The sequence below is a fragment of the Calidris pugnax genome, unplaced genomic scaffold, assembly GCF_001431845.1.
Source record: "Calidris pugnax isolate Ruff unplaced genomic scaffold, ASM143184v1 scaffold182, whole genome shotgun sequence".
Lineage (NCBI taxonomy): Eukaryota > Metazoa > Chordata > Aves > Charadriiformes > Scolopacidae > Calidris > Calidris pugnax.
In genome coordinates this window covers 2,555,301-2,573,616 of record NW_015090968.1, presented here as the reverse complement: position 1 = coordinate 2,573,616, position 18,316 = coordinate 2,555,301, and the positions used below count along the sequence as shown (strand labels likewise).

At 39.6% G+C, this 18,316-nt stretch overlaps 1 protein-coding gene across 1 annotated transcript in view; it reads left to right on the top strand.

Annotated features, from left to right (window-relative positions):
- Window positions 1-18,316, top strand: part of CA8 (carbonic anhydrase VIII) — a 70,592-nt gene that overhangs the window by 48,099 nt on the left and 4,177 nt on the right. The window contains exon 8 of the mRNA XM_014952646.1: window positions 8,968-9,140. Within this exon, the coding sequence (XP_014808132.1) occupies window positions 8,968-9,102 (135 nt within the window). The 3' untranslated portion in view covers window positions 9,103-9,140. The remainder of the gene's footprint in view (window positions 1-8,967; window positions 9,141-18,316) is intronic.

Sequence of the window (18,316 nt, the reverse complement as noted above, 5' to 3'; positions counted from 1 at the left end):
TCCAGGGATGAAGACCCTTTGGAATTATTGATAAATCTGCATGTTCATTGTGTGAGTGGGATGTGATACTGTAGTCCATGCACTGCTGGCAACGCTATGGCTAGACTTCTTGATGATTTATCATCTCACCTAGAGGAGGAGCTATGTGTAGTCCTTCCTCTACTTTGGCATAGGAAGCTGGTATTCCTTAAACAGAGGCCTGTTTTCACTCAAGGAAGCGTAAGGTTACCCACTTACCAAGGTAGCTTTTTGGCAGCATCAAAAGACAATGCCATAATGCAATGACAGTCGTGTAGCATACAAACAGTAGTGACAATGGGAGGCAAATTCAAATTCATATACCTGAAAGTTGAAGAGTAATAGTAAGAAACACCCACTTCCTCTACCCAGTCTTGAAAAAAGAAGTGACTTTTAAAAAAATGCATTTCTACAAGAAGATTCTGCAAGGAATGTTTTTTGAGTTAAATTCCCTGTCATAGTGGCAAGATCTTTAATTTTCTGAAGTAATCCAGGTCTACATTAAACTGTATTAATTATATCAGAAGAATATTGTTCAGGTTGCAAAGTCAAGTGCTCAGCAATTAGGAATTGCAGGAATTAAGGCTGCCTGTGCCGCTTCATGCGTATGTGTTATAAAACATCTTTTAATTGCGTGACCGTAAATTATTTTTTACAGGACCCCTGCCTCACAGTTCCTGTTTGATGCTGATCAAGTCACGTAAACCAAAATTTGCAGAAGTCATCTCTAACTATGTGTTCCTCGTTTTCTAGGTGCCCGACTTGAGATCATGGGGTCTGATTTGCAGAAGTGCTGAGTGCTTACACCTCCAACTGAAGTCAAGGGGAGCAGTGCTCTGACTGCATTAAGTGCTATAGAAAGTTAACTACTCTGAGAAATCAGGTTCTAAGCATCTCATACTGAACACCTCAAATGAATAGATGCATTTAACCTTAACTTCTCTGTGCCTCAGTTCCCCAGCTTTCAAGTGTGGGGGTTAGCTGTCCTTCCTCACCGCTCTGGGGTGTTGGAAGGATAGATTAATTCATGTTTGTGAAGCACTCAGACACTGAAGAAATGAGTGCATTAGTAACAGGAAAGATGAGAGAATGTGGTCCTTCTAACAAGCAGGATTTGAATACCATGGAAAAAAGAAGACCCAGGACCACATATTATACTGAGAAAGCCAAATATTAGTAGATGCTTTTCAAAAGAAAATCATCCATCTTTGCAAATAAATGATGAAAGGTTCTCTAGAAAAGACATACGTGATCATCTAACAAGATGGTGTCAAAATGCATGCACAGGATGGGCTGAATTAATTCTTGCAGTTCTTAACTTCTGAGTGTTTGATCATGCAGCTTGCTTTCAATTGATTTGATATCCATTTCTATCTATTTGCTATTTGAGAAAGAAAATTACACCACCGAAACAAAATCCATTCACTGACAGTCACAGGCTTCATTAGCAAGATTTAATTCTACTGATACTGCTCCGAGCTGGTAGTGAAGTGGCAGTGACAGGTTGGTTAGGTCATCTGAGGAAGTTTTTTTGTTTCCAATCTCCCATTCTGTCCTTGTCAAGCTAGTCACAACCTTCCCCCTCGCTCTCCATGCCATGATTAACCAGCCTTTATCACCAGTTCCTCTCTAGGTTTGTTTCTTTTCCTCTCTTTTACAGTCAGGCAGTTTCCTCTCCGTGTTCTTAAGCTGTGCCAGGGAGTTGTTTGTGAGCATGGCCTACAGCACCAAAGGAAAGCTCCCTGTAGTCTCTCATGCAAAGTGTAGTGTGACTGGAATCTTTGAGGACTTAAGATAATCAGAATCAAACAAGTGTATGCAGAGTTAAAACTCTGCTTGGAAAAACTGTTGTACGTTTTCTTGAGAGACAACTGTTTATTCTAGCGGTTATTTATAAACCTATTAATAAGTTCATAAACATACTAAAATAGGTTTATTCTTAAATAAAGCTTGGGGTTTTTTTTCTGCTGTGAAATTCAACTCACTTTCCTAAAGCTAGGAGGCACCAGTGCATCTCAAAAAATATGTCACCAGAATTGCGAACTGAAAAGTTTGGCTTGAGCTGTTTTCACTGAATTTTTCTAAAAAATGAAATAAATTCATCCTAAGGAGACATATCCTAAAAGTAGAAGTCAGTTAAAATTTGATCACCTTCAAATGGGATGTTTCTTGCAGCTTTTGACACTAACAGGAGTTCTTTCCCACCATATTGTTCATTTGCTGTGTTAGTTTAAGGAGTTGTGCACGTTATTTTTCACATCTATAAAGTGGCATTTTCATCTGCAGGGGGAAGTTACTGCAATATAAAGACCACAAGCTCATGTATATTCACACAGTGGACAGTGCTTGGCAGGTTAAATATCCCACCGTAGCTCACTGCGTACTAACCTCATCATACGAGAAAGCCCATGGCTATCACAAGCTGTCATAACTGAAAGGCACAATTGTCTTCCTTAATGTCATTAAAATTCCACATTTCTTTTAATTTCAGATCCTCTTCTGCGTGACTACTGGGTGTACGAGGGCTCTCTGACCATTCCTCCCTGCAGTGAAGGTGTCACCTGGATATTATTTCGCTATCCTTTGACTGTGTCCCAAGTGCAGGTAACGGCTGTGCTTAAAGTGACCTTGGATTATGGTTATGAGCTAAAGGTTATAGCGTGCAAATATATATATCAGGACATTATATCTGTTCTCCTTGAAGATCCCATTAGATCAGTACATGGCTTTTCAAGTAAAGGTTAAGCCTTTTGAGTCACTGAAAGCAACGCAAAGGTCAGAGATGAAAACCTTGTTATCATTTATCATCTGCATTTAAAATAATTCTTTATTAAAGTGGAAGAAAAAGAAGTCAATGGGCAAAAGAAATTCAATTCTTTGTAATTGTAAGCTTTCAAATATCACTGCTTTTTGATGTTAAAGGAACAAAAAAGCACAGGGAGACACGATGTGCTGGAGAATGAAAAATGTTAACGTAGTACAGGCTAGCTATATTGCATTGAACTGTATTTAAGTTATCTTGCTCTTTTTTAATTCTGTTTTATATTAAATGTCAACTGGAAACTGCCTATTTAAACTTGATTTCACACATATGTATTTTAAAGTGTTTTTTTAAATACTACCAGTTGTGTGAGACTTTCTGTAGAAAACATTTCAAATCTGTCTACAACTAATCCCAGTGAAAACAATGAAACCTCCTGATGAATATTCTCCCATAGTCTGCGAGTCCCAGCTGGAGGAATGTGGGTTTAATTTAAGTGAAACTATCTAGAATCCTTGAAGCTGAATGCCTTAATTTTCATTGCCTGCTCTGGAGCATGTGCAAACAGAAGGAAAAAAGTATAAAAGGTGATAAATTCAGATTTAAATTATTTCAGCTTTCATAACCTAAAATTTTGCTCATAGTCCCAGCATAATATTTTAACAGTTTTAACAATTTGAAATTGGTAGTGTTTCTTTTCACGTGAAAACTGAATTCTGGTTCTAATCACACAATAAAAGCAATAGCTCCCAATAAACTTATTTGTATGGTAGCTGCAGCTTAAATGTATCCCATCATGAATCTGATATTTTTTTGTTTATGAAAGGATCAGTCTTATGGCTGCTTATTACTGAATAAACGGAAACAGAACCGTGTTGTCATTATTAGATGCAGAACAACTTTTAAAGACAGAGTGCATTTCGTAACTTTGGAGCTAATTCCATTCATATGGGTAAATAAGAGGACAAGCAGAATTATAAAGACCATACCTATAACACTGAGACATTGTATAATACTTTATTTCATGCTATTTGCAGATTCTGTTGTCTCTATTCCCTTTTCATCCAGACAGTGCATGGAGGAGAGCACAGTTCAAGCCATCCTCATGTGGTGGGGGATGGCAGGGGGGTGAATGAAAGAGAAATTAAGCAGAGGAATGCAACTTCAGTTAATATTATTTTCTGCTCATATACGACAAGAAAACATGGAATGTGGTGTGAAGGGAGTAAGTCTGCAAGAGAGGATATTGTGCCACTGGTATAACACCATAACACCCGATGATGATGGCTTGGACGGGCGTGAGCTTCACTGGGTGAAAAACTGACTGGATGGCTGGACCCAGAGCTGTGGTGAATGGAGTTAAATCCAGTTGGTGGCTGGTCATAAGTGGTGTTTCCCAGGGCTCAGTAGTGGGGTCAGTTGTGTTCAATATCTGCAAGGTGTCAATTGAAAAAAAATATGGGGACAAGGAAATGAGAAGCAGTGATTCTGGGATTCTACAGTCAAAAGGGGCTGAGAGTTCTCCTGAAAGCCAAGAAGAAGATTCTGGGGGTGCCAGAATATTTTGCTGTAGCCTAGACATCCAAGATTTTTAACTTGTAATTAGCATTTTGGATGCAATTAAGTATCTGGCCTCTTTTGTGCATGTGGACATGAATGCCTGTGAGAGATTGCATTTAAGGAGAGATTAGAAATGCAAGGGCTTTTGTCTATGGAAAACAAGAGGATGTAGTATAGCATATACTATTCTGAATCATCCATGGAAGGTTGATAAAGGCATTTGATTTTATTAAGCCTGCTGTTGTATTAAAGCATAGATATCAGTGCAAATGCATTGCTATTGAATTTAAATACATCATTTTTACATGTCATTAACTTGCAGAACTTTCTTCTGTGGGATACTAATGAACACAGCTTATGAAACTTCAAGTGATTAATATAAACACTAGTAGCATCTGTAGTTATAGCTGGTAAGAGACAAATTCAAGGCTTTCTGTTTTTATTTGTCAGGCCATAAAATAGTCAACTTCTGAATGTCAATAAGAAGTAGCAATAAAGAATGACACAGTCTGATATAGAATAAGTTTTATGGCCTTCCTCTGATGAAGCTAGTTAATGTATCAGAGACAAGATACTCATTCACATTCTCATTTGCTGTAATTAACATAGCAATATTGATTAGCATAACTAACGGTGGGTCACAAGGGGAAAAAAATGAATAAAATTGCAGTTCTAGTTCATGGTTACATCTATACATTTTCACATGTACTTATTTTGAAACAATGAAAAAGTGACTCTTTGGGCATAGGCTGAGCATTGCAAAGTAGAGAACCTTTTTCTGTTTCTCCTGAAGACATTTATAGATAGCAAAGTTCAACTGGTGAGTTGATTTGCTACTGATCTAAGTCAATGTTAAGTGAGAGGAGATTAATCTCCACGTGCACCTCACTGCAGCAGCTGGGATGGTGTTGGTTATGTGAACAGCAAAAGGGTGAGCCAGGGCTGCAGAGTCAGGCTGTGCTTTCCTGGAGTCTGAATTTATTTCCTCTCTGCAAGTCATTTTCTTTGATGTGAGGCTTCACTTCCATCAGAGAGCTGTTTTCTTCATGGGTGGGTCTGTGAGGTCTGGGTAAAGTTTGCCAGTAACTCTTCTCCCCTGGAGAATAAGGACCTTGCAAATCTGGTTCTTGGAGTTTCATTACTGACCTCAGTAGAAGGAAGCTTATCTGGAAAGCTGCACTCTGCAGTGCTCTTCTTCAATATTCCTGCCTTCCTTTTGTGGTTTTTGTCATCCTCGTTTATCTTAGGTTGAAATATACAGCCCAGAAAGAACTGTGGCGACTGCTTTTGTGAGACACCTGGCCCGTGTGCCTACACTGCTGAAATACAGTGGGAGAAAACAGAAAAAAATCTCTGTTAGGCCAGTAAAGAGCAGGAGATAATTGAAAAAAGACTTGCTTGTGCTTCTCTCCACTATATTTTTTTAAAAATGGGACATTTGTGAATAACGTGCTTTGTGGTTCCCTGAAGCTCAGAACAAGTACATTGTCTAAGCCACTCGGAGTAGGGATTTTAAACAATGGTGCGACAAGGAGCTGTCGTTCTGCTGCACTCGTTGTCGGAGTTAACTGGTTTTTGTATTGAATGGGGAAGTCTCTAGTCCTTTTGTCTACCTCATTCAAAATCAAGACCTCCTAAAGGACAGAAATAGTAAGTAGCGTGGAGCGTGGAGCTGGAGTGGGAATTGTGCAAAATTTATGTAGTCTGTGAAATAAAGCGAAGCCCTGAGAGGTTCATGGTTTTCTGTTCCTGAGGAAGCAGGTCTGTGTTCTTGGAAGGTGGCATGGAGGCATGTGAGACTTTCAGTCAGAAGGAAAATGCTTGTGTTCCTCACATGGAAGAAATGTTTGTAGAGAAAACACGCACGTTCTATTCTTCAGCAAATAATTAAGTGAAACGGAAGAAAGCAGTGTTCAGGATCTGAATACAGGGAAGTGGTAAAAACATTCTTGCAAAATTCTACAAAATACAGACTAAATGCTTTTATTCAGTAGAAAGGTGACTGTTAACAATGTGGATTTACCTCTTTACTGGTTAGAACTTGATCCTGAGTTGTGGCATGAATAGACCTAGGTGGACCTTAGTGTCTTCTGGGCATGAGAAAAACTTCTATAAATGGCTGTTCCTGTAAAGTGTGTGAATATCCAAGGATGCTTAGCCATGTGCCTCTGAAATATCTGTTTGTGCAGAAGTCCTACGGGGTCTACTTCACATCCTTAGTGTCTTCTGGGCATGAGAAAAACTTTTATAAATGGCTGTTCCTGTTGAAAGTGTGTGAATATCCAAGGGTGCTTAGCCGTGTGCCTCTGAAATATCTGTTTCTGCAGAAGTCCTACGAGGTGTACTTCACAGCACTGACCTGTGAGGGCTTGGGAGGAGATAGTAGGTGGGTTCCATGTGGGTTGAAGCAGGATGAGTGGGGCACACATATTGCTTTGTCATGTGGAATTTTAATAGGTAAAGCAGTGTCAGAACAGTTAGTGTCCTTCTCTGACAGAAGCACTCTTCAAGGGTGAGGGACACAATGTGTAGAGGTCTGTGTCATGAGGGATCTGAACCACAATCTGAAGGACTAAACAAGGAGGCCACAGATCTCAGAAGCAATTCCCCCTTGGAGCAGGGCTACAATTATTTACTTCCCTGAAGACTAAAGAGCAGGCTCAGGGATCAGATCAGTCCTGCTTTCCTGACTGAAGAAACTGGAAGCTGCTTTGTGAGAAGTACCTCCTGGAGAAAGATTTCACTGTGGTGGGATTTGGGGCAGAGAATTTGTAGTTATAGTAGGAGACAGCTTGCAAATGCCAGCTTTGCAGAGAGAAGTCTGCTCTTCCCTCTCCTTCATCTGTGTTAGTTTGAAGTCTCTCATTCTCAAAAGATCAAACAAAAGCCATGTTCTTGTAAAAAGTTCCTTCCTAAACTACAATTATTTCAGACTTTCCAGAGTTGATTCAGATGATGAAAGAGGCCACCTTAACACAACCCATTCTGTGATTTACCAGCACTTGACTCCTGAAGACTTTTTCAGTTCCAAGTCCATAGTGGGTTTGTTTTTAGTTTGCTTTAAATAAACAAACAAAATCGTCTGAAACAGGGTTCTGCCTCTAAAAGCACCTTCAAGGAGCTTTACAGTTCCTTCTGCTTTTCATCTTTGGTGTCTAAGCTGTTGCCTTATACCTCAACTGCAAGAAGCTGAGTGTTGATTTCTAAGCACAGTGCATTTGAGGAAAATAAAGCAGAGCAGAGCTAGCCTCCAAACCAAGTAAATAGGTCTGTATCAATTCTGCTGTAGAGTGGAAAACAACACTGAAGTCTTCCAGGTTGCAGTAAGAAAGTATTCTCTGCAGACAGAATAAAAATGCCATTATCTGCTGTTTAGTACCTCATTTCTTTTAATTCTGGAATCACACTTGCATTCAGTCTGTAGTCCTTCATAGGCTGTTTTTCATGGAGAAATTATAATCTCTTAGATGATAAAATGATTAATTACTTCATTTTGCTTTCTGTGTAACCTTCATAGGCTGTTTTTCATGGAGAAATTAACTCTCTATAATCTCTTAGATGATGAAATTATTAATTACTTTACTTTGCATTCTGTGTAGCTTCAGTTTCAAGTTTCAGCTGAGCGGGATAGTGAGGCATCACAGGGTCAGTGCAAGTACAAAGGCTCAGGGCAGTCAGCCTTCAAGTAGGTTTGCTGCATCCAGCTAAGATAGCCTGTCAATATGCCAAAGCAAAAGCAAACACAATATTTTTAGTAGTTGTATCTGCTTATTTAAAATACCAGACTCTTAAAAATAACACTGTTGCACAATAAGGTCTGATATTGCTTGGAGTTGTATTAATTTTCTTAGTTTTTTATCAGACAGAACATGATGTTGATACCAGGGATGGAGATGGAACCTGCTGACGTTCTTCCCTACACCAGATTAGATTTAGAAAAATCTACACAGAGTCTATAAACTGGAAACATATTTTGTTTCGACCAATTGAAATGTTTTATATTGATTTTGGGCTGTATTTGATTTTCTAAGTACACTTAGCACCTAAATCTACAGAACTTTTGAAGTGGTATTTTGTTTTGATTGGAAAAATCATACTTTTTCACATAAAATGTTAACAGACTTCCTCCAAAGCTGAGAGTCTGTTCAGATTCTCCTAGTTAAGAAAATAATTTTTATTTAAATGAAGTGACAACTTCAGGCAATGAATAAATCACTGGAGGAAATCCAAAACAATTTATAGTCACCAAGTTATTCCTGAAATGCACTTCTTGGAAGAACACCAGAATGATTACTCTCATGTCACAACTGTGAGGTTGATTTCATAGGATGTAATCTACAATGGCTAAGAAGGTTATAGATCCCAAAAGAAGTTATGAAAAAGCAACAGATCAATTTGCCAAACCATGTGCATAAAAGTTCTTATTTTTCTCTATATGTTAAATGTTTTGACAGTGCTGACAACTGTTTTAAAATGTTGTTGATGATGTACATTGACCTTAGTATATGGTACCTGAACACTCCAAGTTTCAAAGCTGCAGAAGTTTCTGGGCAAGGCTGATTTTGATCATTAGTCCCATAGTGAAGAATGTATCTCAGCTTCTCCGTGTCTGTTTTTCTGCCTTTCAGATAGAGGAATTTCGCAGACTGAGGACACATGTTAAAGGTGCTGAACTTTTGGAGGGCTGTGATGGAATTCTAGGAGATAACTTCAGACCAACTCAGCCACTTAGCGACAGAGTCATCAGGGCCGCATTTCAGTAGCAGAGGAAGAAGAACAACAAAAATAAATCTTTATTCAGGTAAGTAAAAGCTTAGCAGAAAAAGCAAAACATTGAAATAATTTTCATAGAGGAGAACACCACTGAGTTCATTGCAGTTAATCTTATGCTATATTGTCACAGTTGTCATTTTGACACTATACTGTTCCGTTTTATCCTGTGGCATAATAGTTTGGTTACTATTGGTTCTTTACTGGCTGGAATTGTTCAGTTAGTATTAGTTTTTTTCGTGGTTGGAATCTGATACACTATTTAGTGAATTGAAATATATCTATTGACTTCAGTAGGCAGTGGATCTCACAGAGTTCGATCATGGTTGCTTCTTGTAGCTTTAAATTTCTCCTACTGCAGCGAGCAACAGCACGGTATGCATAGGTTATGTGGTAGATTTCCCCAGTTACTGAGGTTCACTGGTTGATTTCTTACTGTGTTTTTAAAAGACCAGTCATAGGTGAATCTTACTAGAGTTATCTGTTAAAAAACAGGGTAGTAGTTCAGGAAGTAGGGTTTTTTTTTTGTATCTCTTCTCCCTGATTGGCAATGCTAGTTCTTTCCCAGCAAGACTGCATCTTGGACAAAACCAGTGCAGATAGAAGAGGAAAGTAATTAACTTCTGTAATGGCTAATTTTTCATATATCATTCATCAAAGTAGTGCTGCTTCTTGTCTTCAGTGATGTTTTGAGCCTTCATTGGCTCACACAGCAAGAATTTAAGGATGATGTTGGATTCAATGCATAAGACATAATGCGCATGTGAATCTGGATTATCCCCAATTCAGTTATTAAAACCTCCCATGTTGTGTTCCCCTAGACTCTATCAGCTACAAGATAAATTCCCTCAATACTCAGCAGTTACTCCTAAACCTCATTATACTTAGTTAATCAATGTTTTAATATCACGAAAAACCTGGTAAAGAGATTCTTAGAGAGTTAAAGAAAATTTGTCATGAAGACGACTAGTTACTTTGAAGGTTGTGCGTCAAGACACCACATTTTTGGTTGATTTTATAATGAATTGGTCTCACCTTGATGCAAATAGTAAGACAGCTGATCTGGGAAGTCTTCAAGAAAAGAATGAACCTGTTCACTTTCTTTCTTTAATAAGCCCTACTACTTTTTAACATAATAAAAAAACATTGGGAACTCCCTATTACCCTATTTTTACTGGTAGAATCCATTATATAAAAACATCAGTTTTTCTATCTGCCCATTTCTTCAAAGCCATATGCTCACAAGAGAACCAATTCATCCAGAGTTTCACCTGGAATTGTGCTGCTGAAAGGCTTTTTATAAACACTTTTGGGTAAGGGCATTTATTTGTACATTAAATTCTTACCTTATCTAGGTCAATGGTGGAACTCCTTAGTTCACATCAGGCTCAGTTGTGGAGTTAAGCCTCTTCAGAGCCTGCTATGGGTCCAGCCCCCAACTTCATATGGAGTGAACAAATGATCAGGCAGCAGATAACCCCTAAAAGAGATCGATAGCTCAGTACTTCCAAAAATGGGTCCATTAAAACCAGGTGGGAAGATTATCTTTCCTCCTGCATATGACAGAAATTATTAAATGGGCTAGGACAGTGGCCAACAATTTCATGGTCTTTCCATACAGTGTAAGCATTCAATATAGTGTATGCATCTAAACATTTTTGAAATAAAGGTTTATTTGTATTTTATAACCCTATTTAATATCCACATGCCAGAAGTTAAGCAAAGAAAGCAAAACATTGGTCCTTTTATAAATATTGTTTTCTCATTCCCATATTTAATTTTGGACACATTCCTAAGTCCAGTTCTCTATTACATGGTTCTCTGCAGTCACCAAATGTCATCACTTTAATCTTGAAATGGATGTTTCAAATTCATCCCAGCTTCTGCATAAAAAATTACTTGGGAAAATCATAGCAATATTAAAGTACAATTTTTCTCAGAAAGTGAATAATGCCCTCAGGCCAGTGCAGGTAATTCAAGTCTGTAACAGTGAAATTACTTGACATGCTGAGTTTGAATTTTAAGCATGAAAGAGTTTCCTTTACAATGCTGGAATTGAAATGTAAAAAATTTCCCTTTTGCTTTCATGTTTGAAATTTTATTACATTTGTCAATACCTATAAAGATTTGTTTTAAAGAATAAGATTTATCTTGGCCATGCTTCACAAAATAATCTGCAGTTTTAATTCCCAAATGATGGAATTTTTAATGTAAAATGATAGTAGTCACTGTAGGGCTATGCTAATTATGGACTCTCAAGCACTGAGAAAGAACTGTGGCTTTGTGTAGCCCACAGAAGAAATGGCACTTGGCTCTATCTACACCTGATTGAATTATTTATCAGAAATTCATTTGGCCAGGTCTTCTTTTTAGTTTTGGATGCATCAGTCCAAAGAGCACTGAACCAATCAAGGGTTCACAATATATTCTTGCTATTGAGTTTGTCTCTGGGGAGCTGGGAACTAGGTACATGAACTGTAAAAAGAAATCATGTGGCTTTGATCGTCTTTCTTCTGTGCAAAGGGTGAGAAAGAGAAGAAAACAATCCTACCTACTTTGTAGTGATTTCCTCTGTTTTCTCCAGGAGGAAAGTGTTGAGAAGCAGTAGCTCCTCACGCAGACCTCAGACATCCTCAGAAGAGACACCTTCCCTTTTTCATAGGAATGGGCCTTGAGCTGGGACTTGGGTTCACAATATATTCTTGCTATTGAATTTGTCTCTGGGGAGCTGGGAACTAGATACATGAACTGTAAAAAGAAATCATGTGGCTTTGATCGTCTTTCTTCTGTGCAAAGGGTGAGAAAGAGAAGAAAACAATCCTACCTACTTTGTAGTGATTTCCTCAGTTTTCTCCAGGAGGAAAGTGTTGAGGAACAGTAGCTCCTCATGCAGACCTCAGACGTCCTCAGAAGAGACACCTTCCCTCTTTCATAGGAGTGGGCCTTGAGCTGGGACTGCTGACACTGGCTGAGTATTGCTATGAAGGCTCAGTAGCAGATGGGGAGGTAATAGTGATGCCAGAGGGAGCATTTCTTCCTTTCAAAGAGGAGATTGCCTTACATTTTAAAGCTCAGATATGTCTTGAATTCTGACACTGGCTGAGTATTGCTATGAAGGCTCAGTAGCAGATGGGGAGGTAATAGTGATGCCAGAGGGAGCATTTCTTCCTTTCAAAGAGGAGATTACCTTATATTTTCAAGCTCAGATATGTCTTGACTAGTAGAATTACAAACCCACTGGTGGACTTCTTTCCTGCATGGTGCCCCACTGCCAAGGCTGCTGGAACTCCTGTCAGTAGAGTTTTTAAGATTTACTTTTATTCCAAGCCAGTGTGGTGCAGCCACTTGAAGAACCTTGAGGAACATTAGTTTTCCATGACATCGTCACTCTGTCAAGGAAAGAAGGGGACACATGTTTCCATACGTGTTGTATGCACAGGAGTAAAAGAGGTTGCTTGAAAGGTCTAAGTAGTTTTGACTGAATTAGAATGCAGGGTTTTTGCGTGCCATGGGGTTTTTTTTTTCACTCTGTCAAGGAAAGAAGGGGACACATGTTTCCATACGTGTTGTATGCACAGGAGTAAAAGAGGTTATTTGAAAGGTCTAAGTAGTTTTGGCTGAATCAGAATGCAGGATCTTTGCATGCCATGGGTTTTTTTGGGGGTGAATGTTCCTCTATCATGAGAAAAAGCAGATCTCGAAATACCTCCCTCCAGGAGGTATTTCTAGAATGAAGTTTGGTGAGGCTCTAAAGAGAGCCTTCAGGAGGATGTAATAGGTAGAACTGTGTAGCTCCGCTTTGTTCTAACTCAGCGGACTGCAGAATAAGTTTGTTGCCTAGGTAGTTTTGGCCCTGCTTTTCTGCTAAAATGCATTTCTGTCCTGTCCTGTAGTCTGGTGTTAATGAGTCTTTGGACTCTGTTGTGTCGCTGTTTCTGAAGTACATCCTCTAGAGAACAGCCTTTGCATCTTTTCTCTCCTGCAGTTGCCAAAGTTTTCGCATCTGTTTTCTTTGAAACCCCCCCCTTTTTTTTTTCCTTGTTTCTAACCTTTTTGTATCAATCCAGTAGTGATAGAAACAGGCAGGTGTTAAGGGATTTGGGGATGAAAGCTCAGTACAGATTTGCTTTTAGACATGGAAGGTGAAAAAATGGAGACCAGTGTTAGGTGAGAAAGAACAATAGAATCACAGAATAGCTGTGGTTGGAAGGTCCCTCTGGAGATCTACTTGTCCAGTCCTCTGCTCAGGGCTATGTCCATTTGGGTTTTGAATATCTGTAAGGATGAAGACTTCACAACTCTTTGAGCGACCTGTTCCTGTGTTTGACCACTCATTTAGGAAAAAAGGTTCTTCTTAACTTTAAATGAAATTTCCTGTGTTACAGTTTGTACCCATTGCCTCTTCTCCTTTCACTGGATACCACTGAAGAGTTTGATGCCATCTTCTGTGCTTCCTCTCACAAAGTACTTACACACATGGATAAGATCCCTCTTCAAACATCTCTTTTTGAGGCTAAACAGTCTCAGCTCTCTCAGCCTTCCCTTCTATGACAGGTGCTCCAATCCCTTAATTGCTAATTGCTGGAGTCACTCCAGTATGTCCATGTTTCTTTGGAATTGGGGAACCCAGAACTGGGCCTGGTACTCCAGATGTTTCATCAGTGATGAGGAGAAGTGAAGGATTATCTCCCTCAGCCTGCTGCCAGTGCTCTTCCTACTGCAACCCAGGAGGCTATTGGCCACCTTTGTTGCATGGGTGCATTCCTGGCTCATGTTCAACTTGTCTACCAGGCTGCCCAGGTCCTTTTCTGAAAGAAAAGGTAGAAAGGATAACATTGTGACTTCCTCAGTGCTACCACTAGGTTTTTTGATACTTCATTCTTGACTCGGAGCCATTGCTGTGTGCATCAGGCTATTTCTTGGTAATCTCGGATGATCTTGGAAAAAGATTTTTGATTCTTACTGTCATACAGCAAAGTTTAACAATGGGTTCAACAAATGCTACCACTCCTAGAAATAGAATAAGAAAAAACCCGAAATCTTCCATTTTATTAAAGGCTAGATTTTTGGTAATTAGGGTCCTGACTCACTCTTTTTAAACATGTGAATTGGGAGTATTCCAGCAGGCTATTTTTTGGAGGGCTTGCCACCTTACCTAATATGTAAGTACTTTTTCAGTAGTATGTTCCTCACTGAAGACAGCATCATTTGTGATTTCCAATGGATTTATTACCCTCTTTTTAATCCTTGTTGCTTTACATGTAATAGAGCTGATTGACAGACATGCCTTTCTCCTCTGTTGTATCAGTGGAACAGCTTTATCTGTGAATGGCCAAGATGTCTGATTTCAAACCCTTGAATATCAACTTCAGTTGGTGATGGTATATATGCCTGCATATCTTCATCCCTTTATAAATCAGGGTTATAAGTATGACTGCATGCATAGGTTAGTTAAATGGCATAGCTCCCATTTTCTAAGAGGAGGTCAAGTAAGTGCCTGGTACAAAAATCATTGAAATCAATGAGATACTTTTAATAGAAGGCAGCAAGATCTGATCCTATAAAATAATTCTCTAAAATGAGACTGAAAGAATATTTTCTTTTGAAGGTGATTGATAAACTTTAATTTACTTTCCACTGAGCATAATCAATAAATTTAAGAATTTGATTTCCAGTGTGTAGTCTCAAAAGTGCATGTCCCAGGCACAACTTTATTTCGTATCTGTAAATGAAGAATTATCTTCCAAGTATGATGATTTTTATATCTATTCCATTTACCTATCTGCATTACTGCAGGTCTTCTGAACATGTTTTTTTTGGCTGATTCAGAAACTCCTTAAAAAGCATCAGTTTTTATACACACAAATGCATGTACACATTCATATGTGCATATACATTTTTAGTAGACCTCAGATTGTCAGCAGGTGCAAGTTTATCCAGTGTCCTGTAAATTATGATAACAGAAATTAACTTGGATTAAACCCCATTCTTAGTATAATTACCATCGTCCTAGTTGTACATTCAAGATTAGAGGAAAAAGAAATAAATGACATCATTAAAATACCAAGGTTTTGCTAGGGCTGAGGAACAGGAAGGAGTAATTTAGGGTGGGAGGAACAGAGATTTGATGCCTGGTGCTGCTCTGCATGACGTTGAGAGGTCTGAGCAGGCAAGCAGAAATGGGAAAAGCAATAGTTTCACAGTGTAGGCTGAGGAGAGAGGGAGATACGGTGACCGCATCCGGTGCATTTGGTGAGTTGATTGTGCAAATTACTTGTTTTTGAAGCTACTGAGCTGCTCTTGTGGCAGCAGAACTGCAATGCCCCTTCTGTAGGGCACCGAATAGGACATCAGTGTTGCTGGTGGGAACGAGCTATCATGGCACGGGTGTCAGTGCACTCCCTCTCTGTGGCATTGCACATTGTATGGTAACAGGAGATCACAGAATATGAAGGGACATTCGAATACAGAGTGAGCTGTGGAGCAATGGAGGTAAGAGTGGCCCGATGCTGTGTTTCTTTGCCTAAGCACATCTCAGGGAGCTTCACATTTGAATGGAGGGTTACATTACCAATCAATACGTGTCTGGTAACTGGTACTCAGTTGCTGGTAGCCTTTGTTGTTCCTGAAGTTCACAAACAAGTTGCTCTGCTGAAGTTCCAGCACTTGGGGAACTTTCCTCTTGTGTAGATCAGAGCTGGAGTGAGCTTTCAGCAACCACACATCATTAGGCTACTGTGACCATTCTTCTCTTGTGTCTGGTTTAAAAGAAAAACCCCAAAGATTATCAACACTAGTTCTTTAGAAATACAAATAACAATTTCCTAGATGTGACGAAATGCCAGTATTTATGCTGCTTCTCGGCAGTATAAATTTTCCAATTTTTCATCAGTCATTGTTTGTGTCCATGAGTTTAAGCTTCGTGTTTAAAAGGGCGTTGGTTTAATTGTTAACGTTTCAGTCTTTGAAAGAAAATCAGCTTCATGTTATCAACAAAACCGAGTATTGTTCCCCTGTTTTTAAGAGCTTGTGTATAGTGCCCAACGCTCTGCTGCCACTTCAGGGTACTTAAGAATGTGCTTATGACTACAGGACAGAGGGACAGACATCTTTGGCTTGTGTGCCCCACTCAATAATCTACAGGAAACACACCAAAATTTTCGGAGTATTTGGGCACTGGAGCACTTCAGCAATGGCTGACGGATGGTACCTTTTCAGGTTGCTTCCTGCTGATTAGTTGTAATAGCAAGGAGTGGGGTTTGCACTGAGGTTGTAAGTTAACTCTGTAACATCAGCCTGACTTGTTTTCCCACTGCTGAGGATTCAAATTAGTAGCAAAACACTTTTGTTGCTTGTGTGACGTACCTCTGACACGGGAGCCATAATTTAGGTATTTGGTAGCCACAGGCAGCCCAAGAGTCATAGACGGGTCACTGCTGTAGTAGCAATCTATGCTGTGTCCAGGCCAGACCATCGATAAAAGGATCAAGCCCTAAGTGAGGAAGAAAACCATTTTGAGTTGTAGCCATTTCCAGAATGATTATCATATTGAAATTTTCCTTGTTCAATCCTTTAATGAGCTCTTCTTAGAAATAGACAAATATTGGTGGAGGAATGGAAAATAGTCAAAATCCCCTAGCACCGCTGAGCAGGGCTCCCAAATTTCTTGATCTGTGACTCTCTATAAGCATCACACATTCTTTGCTATCCACAATGCACTGCTGTCATCAGCTTTTTTCATGAAAAGCATTTTGAGAGTATAATTTGCAGCTGCTTGCCGTGTATGGTTTGTACACTGCTACTTAGGAAGTGATAATGTAGCCGGGAGTGCCTGTCATAAAAAAAAAAAACAAAACCACCCTCACAGCATGTTTATCAGCAATTTCAATACCAAAGCTGGAGTCTGGACACACACTGAAACTCTGCCATGTTATTTTTACTTGTTGGGAAAATGCTGCAAATTAGTGGTGAGGCAGAATGGGAGGAAGCTTAAATCGTCTTTGATAAAATTACACCTGTTTTTTTTTTTAAAATATAAAGACTCCAGATTAGTACATGTGAAATACAGTAATGGAAAAGCTCTCAAATGTCCAGGGAATTTGAAGGACATACAGGTACGTGTGCTTGACCACAGACAGAGAAGAAAGTCTACAAGATGCATTCCTCCCTCAGCAATGCTGTACACGTGAGGCAATGGGAGTCACTTTGGTTTACCTGGATGAAGTCACACAGGGCGTTTTAAGCAGAACATTATTACTCCATTGAAAGTGAAGATCCAGGTAGTCACAGGTCTTTACTCTTAGTGGAATTTGTAGTTCTAATGATTTCATATGGATGAAAACAGCGCAGTGAAAGCCTGCAAGCAAACTCTTGCTAAGCAGACAGCAGTGTTTTGAAAACAAATAGAAAACAAAATCATAGAATCATAGAATGCTTTGGGTTGGAAGGGACCTTAAAGATCATGGAGTTCCAACCCCCTGCCATGGGCAGGGTCACCTCCCACCAGACCAGGTTGCCCAAAGCCCCGTCCAGCCTGGCCTTGAACACCTCCAGGGATGGGGCATCCATGACCTTCCTGGGCAACCTGTTGCAGTGTCTCACCACCCTCACAGGAAAGAATTTCTTTCTGGTATCTAATCTAAATCTCCCCTCTTCCAGTTTAAAACCATTACCCCTTGTCCTGTCACTACACTCCCTGACAAAGAGTCCCTCCCATCTCTCCTATAGGCTCCCTTCAGATATTGGAAGGCTGCAATAAGGTCTCCCTGGAACCTTCTCTTCTCCAGGCTGAACAACCCCAACTCTCTCAGCCTGTCCTCATAGGAGAGGTGCTCCAGCCCTCTGATCATCTTTGTGGCCCTCCACTGGGACCTGTTCCAGCAGATCCTTGTCCTGGAATCAGTCACCGATCAAGTAACCGATCAAGTTATTTGGGTTACTGAAAATGTTTTTGCAACTGATAATTGTCACTCACGGAAGAGAATACCTGCAGTGGTTGTTTTTAGCAATGTTGGGACTTGCACCACAGTTTGTGACAGAGCAGTGCTACAAAGCAAAACTTACTGTAATTTTAAAAAGATTTTTATGCATCCCCAGAGCCCAAGAGAAGCAAAGGTACACTTCAGTTAGCGAGGTGCTGTTAAATGCCTGCAGAACTAGATGTAGACTCAATAAATTGTGACCTTTCCAAGTGTTTCAGGAAAGATA